Source organism: Juglans regia, chromosome 13 (genome assembly GCF_001411555.2).
Source record: "Juglans regia cultivar Chandler chromosome 13, Walnut 2.0, whole genome shotgun sequence".
In the NCBI taxonomy this organism is placed as follows: Eukaryota; Viridiplantae; Streptophyta; class Magnoliopsida; order Fagales; family Juglandaceae; genus Juglans; species Juglans regia.
The window spans coordinates 25637621-25651161 of record NC_049913.1 but is presented as its reverse complement, the minus strand read 5'-3'; the positions used below and the strand labels follow the sequence as shown (position 1 = coordinate 25651161).

Sequence of the window (13541 nt, the reverse complement as noted above, 5' to 3'; positions counted from 1 at the left end):
GAGCTGGTTGATTCCTTACAAACGTATGAATCCTCACTTCCTCAAATAAGAAAATGTAAGTCCATTGCTTTAAAAACAATAAAAGATGATCAAGATGATTTTTCTGATGAAGAAAATTTTAACAATCTCATTGTAAAGAAATTCAGAAAAATTCTTATTTAATAAGAAAGCTAGTAGAAAACAAAAGCAAGATAAAAAACTTTTTGCAAAGAAGAATTATTCTGAAAATTGGAATAAAGAAAAATTTGATAATAATAATAAAGTAAAGTGCTATGAATGTTCTAGTTATGGCCACATAAGAATTGAATGTCCAAATTTCAAGAAAATTAAAGGAAAATCATTGAATGTCACATTTAGTGATAGTTCAGATTTTGAAAGTTCAAACTCATCATCTGATGATGAAAAATCTTTTATGGCTTTTTCTTCTATTGTGAATGATTTTCCTGAGATTGAACTAACAAAATCTGAAAGTGGTTGTAATCTCAGTGATTTGGATGTATCACTTATTGATGCTGACCAAGAACTAAGTTTACAGGAAGCATACAATGATGTGTGTGAAGAAGTAGTCAAATTAAAGAAACTCAACAAGAAACTGTACAATAAATTTACTATTGTGGAGAATGAGAAAAACAGTCTCTCTGAGGTAATAAAAATTTATGGGATTGAAGTATCAATATTAAAAGATCAAAATGCTACACTTGAAAAAGAATTGGAAGAGTTTAAGGAGTGCAAGTAAAAAATAGCAACACAAAAATTAGAAGAGATGTTGAGTTTTCAAAGATCTAATTGTGATCGCATGGGTTTAGGGTATACAACTTTCCAATGCATGGAACTTAAAGGCTCATCATCCGCCACTTCATCAAAATGTATCATTTTTATTAAAGGAAGTTGAGATGAGGAAGCTCCAAACAAAGCCGTGTCTAAAACTCATGTTCCAAGAGCCCCACACGATAGATCAATGACAAAGAAACCCAACCAATGTATGTCTAAAGGTAAGTTTATTGCTACTTGTCATCATTGTGGTATTCTTGGCCATATAAGGCCATATTGCTTTAACTCGATAAAGTTAAGAAAAATAGAGATGAAAGAAAGCTAAAAAAGAATGAAAAGACTCTAGAAAATCAAGTTTATGAGATGAGTCAAAAAATCACCTTCATAACTCTAAAACTTGGTAAACTAGCAGAATTTTATCTTCATAATAAAGAAAAGATCATATAAAGTGGTGTTGGTGAAAATAATAGGCCAAAATTTAAAGCAAAGTGGGTGGTCAAAGAAGATGTGTCACATTAATTGATAGGACCATTTGCATATTCTTGCATTCCTTACATTTCATTTTATTAATCTAGGACATGCATTTTATTTTTCTATTTTTAATTTATGTTTATGTTTTTAGTCTTTAAATAAGAAAAATAATAGAAAAATTTTTTCTGGTTTGTTTCTATTTTTTTTGGGCAAGTGCATGCTTGATATGCCAAAGTTTTGAGTACGTGTGTTCTCACAAAATAAATTTTTAAACTTATGGATCTCTCTACTTTGTGCAGTTTACTTTATGAATACTAACCTTTTGGGTCATCTTGAAAAAGTTCATTTACAAAGCACTGTGAGAAACGTATATGTATGCACCTTATAATTAAGTTCCATATTTATTATTGATATGCTCACCATAGAGGGAGTCCATGCCTTGAATTGACTAATGCTAGTTGAATCTAGTACAATAATAAAATGATATTCCCTTGCCAAGCACAAATAGTTGATCTATATAGTAAAAAAATCGATGACATATCATTACGGAAAAAGACAAACACCATACACGGATATATCCCTTAAGTCCTTATAGAAAGAATCGTAACTTAAATCATTGTGGAAAAAGATGAGCAATAAAAATAGACATAAAAGCGGTTGTGCAAACTACTGTTTGGAGGAGATACTCATATATCTAGTCCCTAGCATAAAGTTTGACTTTTGAGGTGAGTGACAATCTCTTGGAAGCATCTATGAGAAGAAAATAACTCATGAAGAATAATATCAAAAATATTGAAGAGAAAAAGAAATAAAAAGTTACTGCTCTATATAAGTTTGCTCACTCACACACTCACATTAACTTTGACATTGATGATCTTATGAGGTGTGAACATCCATAGTGATTGTTGTAAATAAGAAGGTATATTCTATTGAATTTTTTTTTTGAGTGACACTATGCCCCATTGCTTATATATATATATATATATATATATATATATAAATAAGGATTTTGTTAACTTTTTATTTATTTATTTTGGTTTATATAAAATAAATAAAATGGTGAAAATATAAAATATATTATTTTAATGGTTGTTTGGTATGTTTTATTTTTTTGTGGTTTTGCATTTTGATGCACAAGTCTGGAAGGTGTGTTTCGGTTAGTCTGAGAGTTTAAGTCCTAATGAGACTTTGAGCTATGATGGCTTAGCCATGTGCTTGCCATGTGAGTTAATTAAGTTGTGCCCCCTCCCCCCTCCCCCCGATATTTTAGCCTTCGTTCACCAATGGCTTTCTCACTCTCTTTGTGTCCTAGACAAACACCACTTCTCAGTCTTATCGTGTCCTACTTCCTCATTGTTTAGAGTTTGCACAACTCTTCTCGACTCATTGTTTCCAAGTCACGGTAAGTGTATTTCACATTTATATCCTCTCCCATTTTCATTTTAGGGCTCGGTGCACATGCATTTTGAGAGTGTTGATATTTGTTTTGATCTGCGATTGGAGGTGAAGAAGTAGATTGTGTTAAGTGGGTATGTTTTTTTTTTTTCAAGTACTGAGGAAGGATTTTTGGTGGTTGATGCTTTATACAATTCGGTTTTAAACTAGTGCTCACCAAGTGTTTGTTTTTATATTTCAACCAAACTACTTCATTCATTTTGTCATGGTTTTACTTGCATTCATGCTCATACATCAGATGCATTTAATCCATAAAAAGTTGAGACACATGAGAGTTATGAGTCTTATCAAATTAGTGACAAAAATGGAGAGATATATTGAAAGATTGATTTATTTCGGGTATTATGAAATTCATATTGTGAATTTTTATGGGGAGTTGAATGAATTTTTATTGTTCTCATTAATAAAGTTTAATATTGAGGGGGAGAACTAAAATATGGATATAATTCAACTCCAAGACTAGAACATGCTTAGATTTTAAATCTTGTGAAATTTAATCTTAGTCATTGTTCTATGTCATTATTTTTTGTCTAGAATCTCTACTTGGTCTTTTGGTCTACTGTTTGTGCTGTTGATAGGTTTTATATTGCATTCATTAAGTTGGTTTTGTCACCAATCCGCCAAAGGGGGAGATTGTTGATTTAAAAGTTTGTTGGCTAGGATTAGATAACTAGAACCTATTTGAATTATTGGATGAATGTAATTTGTTTTTATTTTTATCTATGAATATTTAAGTTCAAAGATAAATAGATTAATAGACAAAGATTTGTCTCTATCTTTATCTATGAATATTTGAATTCGAAGATAAGTGGTTGAATAGATAAAGGTTCAAAAGATTTTTTATTAAAATTGAATGTTCGAAAAGATAGGAGATATCAAGTGATCTAGATAGAAGATTAAAAAAGAAGATATCGAGCATAAATAATTTCGAACTATCAAAAAGTTATCTAAAACAGTTATCTGACGAAGCTTCAGTGCTGGCTGTTAGCAGTTTGTCAGCAAAGTTCTCTCATCAGTAGATTCTGCTGCACCTAAAACTCCTATCAGATTTGTTCCGTCAGCAGAATACTAAAGCAATTAGAATTGATTTTCAGATTGTTTATTTAGGGAATCCTATTGGTTAAGATCTGCACATATTCAGATCTACATATTTTTTAGAGCACTTTCTAGTGCATTGTTTGGTGAAAAATTTCTTAGTCAGTTTTCATATTTAAGATCTCTCTTTAAGTGTGATCGTGTTTCGAGCGTGGAGGATCGTGTGATTGAACTTCAGCCTCTAGAGTTCTAGATGGAAAGGTAATATTTGAAGATCGCCAGAGGTTCTGGCTGTTTTTGCTGTAGAAGACAAACATGTCGGTTGTCTGGGCAAGTAAGAGAGTCAAGTTGTAAATGTTTTGTAATTGATGAGTATTTATAATTGATTTTCAAATAATAAGATTGACTTTCCTAGGTTTGGCTGTCTCATAGGGTTTTACCTTTAAAGAGTTCTTTAAAGGGTTTTCCTTCAATACCAATATTAGTGTTATGCAATTTATTTATTTTATGTTATTGTTTAATTATTAAATTAATTGCATGCTTGAATACTAACCAATTTGTTGAGTGAATTGGTAGATATTTCCGCTATATTACATGGGTACTTGGGTAATTTCAGTGATTACACCTCTACGTTGCTTAGGTGACTACTAGAGTCTCCTAAAATAATTTTGTACTTCAAGATCAAGAGCTCAAGATGGTTGCTATAGAAAATTGTAGAGATAGAGAAAGAGTTTTGCTATAATACCTGAAATCATGATATATCCCGAAAGTTTGATAGAAAGAAATATATTTTATCATTTATATTTATGTCTTAATATTTTTCTCCCTAAAAAAATGACACCATATTTGAAAAAAAAAATATTTAAACTACAAAGAGATTACACAAAAATAAATTTACAAATTGACGTTGCTTGATGTGGTATGTTAAATTATAAAACTAATTTTATTTTAAAATAAATCTAACATATCACATGAAATTATGTCAATTTATAAATTTATTTTTATAGAATCTCTTTATGACTTTAGCATTCTCTTAAAAAAAAACTAGTCAATGAATTTTTTCTGAGTACTTAAATAATTGTACATAATAAATCTATTAATTCTTAAGCAAAATTTCCGTTTGAATTAACTATTTGACTAGTAAACCCGTGTCTATTATCCAATTCGATCACTTTTCACCCGTTATGTCTTTAAATTATCAAACTTTCGAAGTTACAACGTGGGAGAAATCTTTGAAATTAGACTAATTAAATGTAATTATCCTGAACAATAAAAAAAAAAAAGGGAAACTGAAAAAAATAATCTTAATATAAAACGACGATCTGAGTTCAAATTATGTAGAATTATTTATATAAACTCAAAACTGAACAAACTTGAATCTTTGTACAAACTTAAGTTACGTGTTAGTTGATTACTTATGGAAAGGTCAATACGAATCTAGAAGAATTGATTTGATCCGAGCTAAAATATAATAATTATTTGCAAACGGATAGATTTTAAAATGAAAATGATAGCATGCCCCATGAATTTGACTTCTCATTTTGATCTTTTATGTATTTATTTATTTATTTACTTTTACTTACTGGTTTAGCAATTAACTTTTAGTATATTGGTGTATTTTTTATTTTTAAAAATGTTTAAAAAATGTTAAAATGAAAAGATAAAAAGGTTAAAATATGAAATTTATATTAGTGGACATGCCTAACGGTCAAAGCTGGACAGCACACTAACAATATTAGGAGTGTAAATTTAAATCGAAAAATCGAAAAACCGGACCTTGGTCTAGAACCAGTTCTTATATTATGAAAACTGGCCGGAACCGATTCGGTTTCAGTTCCGTAATTTTCGAAACCGGACTGGACCGAACCGGACCAGTTGGAAAAAATATATATATAAAAATTAATTTTATATATTATACAAAATATTTATATATATAAGTTTTATATATAATATATAATAATATATTAAATTTTTATATATAATATATAATTATATATCATATATGAAATAATTTCATATTATAATTTATAAATTATAACATAAAATGTTAATCTTAAATATGAACATTTGTAATTTGTTTGATCATATGTTATTAATATAATTATATATATGATAATATTATTATAAGTTATAAAATAAAAGTTTAATCTTAAAATGAACATTTAATTGATCATATGCTTTAAACATAATATATATATATATTAAATTATTAATAATATTTTATTATAAGAAGTAACATTTTATTAAATGTTTTTTACATTTTAAAAAAATTGAAAAACCGGACGGACCGGAAACCGGTAAAACCTGATATACCGATTTATGAGAGTAACTGGAGCGTAATCGGTTTTGAAAAATGAAAAATCGATACATACTGATTCGGTCCTAGATTTTGTCTAAAACTGGACCGGTTACACTCCTAAGCAATACCTATTTTAAAATTTGAATTTTACAAATCAAATATTATCATATAAGTGATGTAGATAATGTGCTCTATATACCAATTTAAAGATATAATAAACGACATTTTTACTATAAATTTTATTTTATTTGAAAAAATAATGAATAAATTAAACAATTTATCTGACATTAGTTAAAAAGGTAAGTTAACTATATAATTTACAGTGAGATTTCTTATAATTATAAAAAATTAAAACATGTATATTGTATATTAAATAATATGATAAACTTTTAAATCAATAATAATTTGAAAAATCAAATCATAACAAGGCTGATTATTTTATTAGCGTATCATTTTCAGGTTTTAAACGGAGTGATTTCATAGTGGATACTGTATAGTGACTGAATCGTGCACCGCACACACTTAGAAGTCGCGTGCGTGACCTAACACCCCACTCAACAACGCATCTAACCCCGCCGTCCCTCTCAAAACGACGCTTTCTTTCCTCAACTTCAAACTCTACTATGTTTCGTTTCTCTCTCTCTCTCCCAGCTGTAACCCCTCTACTTCGCATGTTCTCGGAGCTCCGGCTCCACTAACGGAGCCCCAGTTCTAAATTTGTTATCAAAATAAATATATATATATATATATTATAAATTAAACAACTATTTCTCGTTTGGATCTCCTGCTTTTCTATTTTTTGTTTGCCAGATCTCGAGCCGAAGAAATGTCCGGAAAAGCATGGGGTAACATCGGCGCCTGGGCCGCCGATGCAGAGCTGGCCGAAGCGGAGGAACGCGAGGCTGCCTCTGCGGCGGAGTCTTCTTCCCATAGCTACCCCAGCCTGAAAGAATCCGTTAGCGCCAAGACCAAGAAGAAGAAGACGACCTTAACCTTGTCCGAGTTCTACTCCACGCCCTCCGGCCAGCGCTCCGCAACCGAATACAGCCAAGGCTTGACCACCGACGAGATGCTCCGTCTCCCTACCGGCCCCAAAGAGCGCTCCCCCGATGAAATGCAGTACGGTAAGCTCGGAGGCGGGTTCTCTTCCTACGGGCGGTCCGGTTCTATATCTGGTCGTGGCAGAGACCGAGACGATGCCGATGGGTCCTGGGGAGGTGGTGCCCGGAGGTCCTATGGTGGATTTGATCAGGAACGGAGGGGTACCCCTTCGTCCAGGGTTTCGGATTTCGATCAGCCGTCGAGGGCTGACGAGGTAGACAATTGGGCATTGACGAAGAAACCTATGCCTTCACTCGATTCGGGTCGGCAGGATCGGTACGGGTCGCTTGGGGGCGGGTCTAGGGCCGATGACGCTGATAATTGGGCGGTTGGGAAAAAGCCTGTTCCCTCTAGATCTTCGACATTCGGGTCAGGCTTTCGCGATTCGGCTCAGGAGCCCGATCGTTGGACTAGAGGAGGGGGAGGGTTTCGTGAGAGCGAGCGGGAACGGCCAAGATTGGTATTGGATCCTCCTAGGGGGGATTCGGGTGTGAATGAGCCGCTGGTGGTGGCGAAGACGAATAAGCCGAACCCGTTTGGTGCCGCACGGCCTAGGGAGGAGGTTTTAGCGGAGAAGGGTTTGGACTGGAAGAAGATGGAGTCGGAAATTGAGGCTAAGAAAGCGAGTACACCAACGAGTACACACTCGAGCAGGCCTTCCAGCGCGCAGTCAAGCCGGTCTGAGGGTCAGGGGCTGCAGCAGGGGGTTGAGAATGTGGTGAAGCCAAGGCCAAAGGTGAATCCTTTTGGGGATGCCAAGCCTAGGGAGGTTTTGCTTGAGGAGCGAGGTAAGGATTGGAGGAAGATTGATCTTGAATTGGAGCATCGCAGGGTTGACAGGTCCGTACGACTACAATCTGTGTGCTATGCATTGCCAATTTTCCCGTAGAAGTTTCTTTGCTAGTTATGATATGTTATTTTAAGTGGTTCTGACGTAGTGACTGTTAGCGAAGCACTTAATGCTTAGGACGTTAGGTAGCATAACTTTTTAATGGTAATCAAGTGAAGTTGAATAAGATTATTTTGCTGTAAAACTCATTATCCGATGAGGCTCAAGTGTGCAAGGGTCAAGTTTGGAAGATAAGAATGGGATAAATTTAATGAGGATGACTCTAAAGTTATCTTTGCAGCTACTTAAACCTTAAAAAGAAAATTAATTCTATCTTGTATGTCTTATTTAGCTTGACCTTTTGATTCAGTTAAAACAGTTTAAATGACAAATTTGTGGCATTTCTTTGATAACTTAATATTTAGTTGTAATTGGTCTTGATATGGTAGTTAGTCTTACATAGTATTCTTTAGTGTTGTTATGAATTTGATGTCCTGTTACTGTAATGCTGTTAAGAAAGTTCCTTCGCGTACTCTTGGGTAGCCCTTGTGTTTTTAGGATTGCCTGATTTTTGATACTCTCCCATTCCTTTATATTTTGGCCAGCTCCACTGTTCTCATGTAAGCCAAGTTGAACTGATGAATGGCTCACCATGATTATTCCATGTGCTGTCAATGAAGATAATTTAATTTTAAAAGTTTTATCTGCATTCCAGGTTTAATAGTTTGTTATATTTGGTAATTGGATTTTGAACAATAGAAGGGCTTTTGAGGCTTTTTCTTTCTTTCTGTTTCTAATTTTTTTTCCTTTTGTTTTGGGAGTAGTTTTGTTTGACAAGTATGTATATTGATTTAATTGTCAATCCAAAGATTTGATGAAACTAATTACAGAATTAGTGAATTGTACCTTAAGAACATCAAGTGGAAGTCTTTTGGGAGTTAGTTACTTTATAAATCATGAGGCAACCTGATTTTTTTAAATGGAAAAAGGGTCCAAATATTCTTAGCTTAGTAAGAAGGGCTTTTAGGCCCGCTAGCTAGGTTGATTATATTAGAAGGGTGGTTTACAGCTATTGGATGCACAAACGCATGCATGAAAGTAATACACTGATAGCTTATCAAACCTTGTCCGTAAGACTAGTCAAGGAAATGATGTTTACGTAGTTAACTTTTTTTTTTCCTGTTAAGTCTATGTTTAAGTTCTTTATTAAACAATATTATAACTATACAACAATTTTATTGATTCTTTTAATTAGTTTATCTCTGTATCTGATTATGCCATTATAGTTCCCAGCTCCCCTCATATACTTCTTTTCATGGTCTTGTGAGGACATAAGGCCATTCATATATTAATCTTTGCAGGGCTTTTTTCCTCTATTTACCAGAATTTAAAGCAAAGTATGTCCTTCATTTATAGATAATTATCTGTGCATTATAAAGAATATATGCTACTTGATTTTATCAAAAACTTTTCTATAGCTCCATCTCTGCCAGTTATGTTTGTCTCGTCTTCCATTTACTAGAACCCGTTTTAGCATATGCAGTTTTAGGTTTCTTTCAAGATCTCGTAAGTGGTGTATCACTTTGTCAAACTTTCCCTCTTGCTGATTTTAGATTCCACTTTCTGCATGCCCACAGCTGGATGTCAATTTTATATGGTGCATTTCCTGTATATAATACATGACCTATGGATCTCCTATGAACTTGTGTTTTAACTCTACGGGGAAAATATTGCAGGCTTGAAACAGATGAGGAAAAGAAGTTAAAAGAAGAAATAGATCACTTAAAGAAGGAACTTGAGACAGAATCTACCATGGAAGCAAACAGTGAATCTCTACAAGGGTCTGGTGGTGACCAATCCAGTTTACGTGACATTATACTTCTCAAACAAAGGGAATTGGAAACACTAATTCATGATTTGGATGGAAAAGTTCGATTTGGGCAGAAAGCTGTTGAAAGGCCTGGTTCGAGGCCCAGTTCTGGAGCAGGTAGGGTGGCTGGTTTTCCTGAGAGGCCACCTTCTCAATCTGGATCAATCGAGGAAACAAGAAATATGGAATTCATGGATAGGCCTCGCTCGCGGGGTGGAGGGGATGTGTGGGCAAGGCATGCTGATGACAGAAGATCCTTTGGATCTGGCAGGGATAGAGGATTTCTAGGCAACAGAGACTTGGATAGGTAAGGACATTTTAGCAGTAGCATTGCTTATGCTGTTTCGATCTTTGCTTTTCCACTTTTAGCAAGTTGTTCTCTGTTCAGCTGGTGGGGTAACTTGTTACATTTATGTTCAATTTTGACTCTTTGAGAAGAATTTTGATGATTTTCTGAAACAAGCAGAGTAAAGAATTAAAATTTCTATAAATTTACCGAAATACAATCAGATTTCTGTAATTGGTTGAGTTTCAGGGAAAAGTTGGGGAGTGAGATGATACGAGAATTTTGTGAATAGTAGTAAGATGGTTATGAATAGTAGTGAGATAGTTTGAATGTTTTATGAGGTTTTGAGAAATGAGAGAAAAAATTGAATAAAAAATATTATAAAGTTAAAATATTGTTAGAATATAGTTTTTTAATATTATTTTTGTTTGGTGATTTGAAAAAGTTGAATTGTTTTTTATTTTTTGTTTGAAAGTTTGGAAAAGTTGTAATGATTAGTTTGAAAAAGTTGTAATGATTAGTTGGAAAGTGTTTGTATTTGAGTAATGTTTGGGAAGGAGATGGGATGAAATGAGAATTTTGGAATGGAAACATTTTTCCAAACGCCCTCAGTATCCTGATATGAAATGTAAAGATCTCAAGTTTTATTGTGGCAAATTAGTCGTTGCTTGTGGTGAACAGAATTTTATTTTATTTAGATAAAAAGTTATCAAATGAAAAAAAAAAAAGTCCCAAGAGATTGAGAATCATTTGCTCTCGAATTTGGAAATTCCGAAATCCTTTTGCTGTGAAGTATGGAAGCTTAGAAATGTTCAGAATTGCACGCACATTTCTGGCTTCAACATGTGTGCTTGATGTCTTTTGGAGGTAAAATATAGTTTGAAATGTCTTAAAATGCTACTAACGACAGTGAGCTTGATATTTTGGCAGGCCGAGGTCGAGGGATAAGTGGTGAACAGCAATGTGTGGATTCATTGGATTGTACTCTAGTTTTGACAAGCGGGAGCAAATAATATTCTCACATTTTTCTTGGTTTTAGTTTGCTTCAGGAAGTGGAGCAGAAATTGTTGAGTATTGGCACTGGGAACTCAATGCGTTTATCTGTTACCATTTTGAAACTATGTAAAATTGCTTGTTTGTTTTTTTTTCCCCCTGTTTTGAATCAATGAGCCTGTGTTGTTCGTATGATAATTGTATTGGAAACTATGGGACTCAATAGTTTATTTTTGACAGTCATTCTGAGTGATATACGGTTAATTGTTCTAATTTTATTTTATTTTATTTTTGTGACTGAGGACTTTTTGTAGTTTTGTCGGTCGATGTTGTTTTACTGTAGATATTATGTCTCCTATTGTAATGTATTTAGTTTCGTTTATTTTATGATGCAAGGGGCTGCTGGATTTCCCGTCGCTTACTCAGTCACACCACCCTAAGTTCAAGCTAAAAGGATGACTTGTTTTTTGTTTTATGTTTTTTCTTCCTAAATTCAATTAGCTGCATACCCACAAAATTAGTGCAATGTGAACTTGGTATGGTCGTAGTCAGGGGCAAAGTCAGGAGCATTGGCATTTGGTTAGGCAAAATGTAGAATTTTACTCGAAGAGTTTTGTTACTTATCATTTCTATATATCACACTTATTTTATTTATTTTTGTTTAATTTTTCTTAAACTAATTAAATTCTTCTACTTATCATCCATATATTACACATTTGGTAAACAAAAAAAAAAAAAAAAGTGGTGCGCGAGAATGATGAATAAAACTTTTCTTATCCAAAATGTCTAATTTTGACTTGCATCTTATTAACTATTGATTAGTTAAAATGCATTTAATTTTTTATTTTTACTTTTACTTTTATTTTTATTTTTTACAGAAAAACACTTCTCATTAACTACCAATCAGCATTACAAGTGTAAATCAGTCCATATGACTTGTTGATGTTTACAACATGTCATTAGTTGCCCAATTCTAGAAACCTTGCTAGTTTGTGTGCAGATTCATTGGCTTCTTTATTGATGTTGACAATTGAACAACTTTGAAATCTGTTATTGAGCTGCTGAATGTATGTTATTACATTCCCATAAATGGAATTCGAAATATCAGAACTAGTTATCTCTTGGACTAGTAATAGAGTTTCAATGCATAAAGATTGAAGACCAAGAGGAATGCATAATTGCAATCATCTCAGTATCGCTATTAGCTCAATCTCCAAAGGCTCCATCACAGCAGCTTATTTCTTACTCACTACTAGTAAAACTTTTCCTTCTCAATCTCTTAAAATGAGTCTTACCCCTGCACTGCCCTCAGCATGAAAAATTGCCCCATCCACGTTGAGTTTTGTCATTCCCTGTGGAGGTAATTGCCATTGAGACATATTCTTAATATTGCTTTGATCAAGAACTTTAACTGTTTTGTAGGTCTTATGTAGAGAAAGAGCATAGTTGATGACCTCTTCTGGTGTGATACGTTTCTCTTCAAAAACCCATTGATTTCTTCTGTACCAGCATGCCCAAGCTATCATAAACAATTTCTCCAACTCATCTTTACAACAACTGTCTTGTATTCGAGAAACCATCTCCCTAAAATCTCCATGTGGTCCTGTTGATCTAAGCTAAGGAAACTGCTTACTCCACATTTTTGTAACTAGTTGACAATGACAAATGGCATGTGTTGTGCTTTCTATATCTGAAGAACAAAGCTGACATGTTGCATCTTCAACTACTTTCCTTCTTTTCATATTGCTTATTGTGGGAAGAGCCTCAATGCATGCCCGCCAAGCAAATACCTTTACCTTATAAGGAACCTTCATACTCTATATATCCTTTCTTAGTTTCTTATTTGCACTGCTAGTAGAGCATTCCCCCTCTGCTGGTTCTGAATTCAACCTTCGAAACATTTTATAACCACTTCTCACACTAAAACACCCATTCCTCTCCATATCCCATATTAATTTATCTTCATGGTTTTCTGCATTGAGAATGATTTTCAAAACTGCATTAGTAGGTTCTTGGGGCAATAATCTTCTCACTTGTTGCACATCCCACCAACTAGTATTCTGATCTATCAAATTCCCCACCTTTTGGTCATTTCCTCTAGTTACCTCCCCTATCTGTCGCAGATTTTTGAAACAAGGGACCTAGTGATCTTCCCATAATCTAATCATCCTCCCATTCCCAACCCTCCACCCGCACACATAAGATGGGTAATGTCCAAGATTTGATGTCTGAAAATTTGTTTTAGGAAAGTATCTAGCCTTGAGCATTTTATGAAGTAGGTTATCCTCATTCTGCATTATTATCCACCCTTATTTTGCAAGCAAAGCAACATTAAAAAGTCTCAAATCTTTGAACCACATGCCCCCATCACCTTTAGTCTCACACATCCTCTTCTAGCTCACCTAGTGTATTTTCTTCTCTTCCTTTTTCC

General features: G+C 33.8%; 1 protein-coding gene across 1 annotated transcript; it reads left to right on the top strand.

Annotated features, from left to right (window-relative positions):
- The first annotated feature begins 6695 nt into the window (after positions 1-6695).
- LOC108991781 (eukaryotic translation initiation factor 4B2-like) lies at positions 6696-11497 on the top strand. The gene is made up of 3 exons (XM_018966168.2): positions 6696-7972; positions 9698-10138; positions 11048-11497. Exons 1-3 carry the CDS (start codon positions 6858-6860, stop codon positions 11070-11072), a joined length of 1581 nt encoding a protein of 526 aa, XP_018821713.1. The 5' UTR covers positions 6696-6857; the 3' UTR covers positions 11073-11497.
- Positions 11498-13541: the final 2044 nt, after the last annotated feature.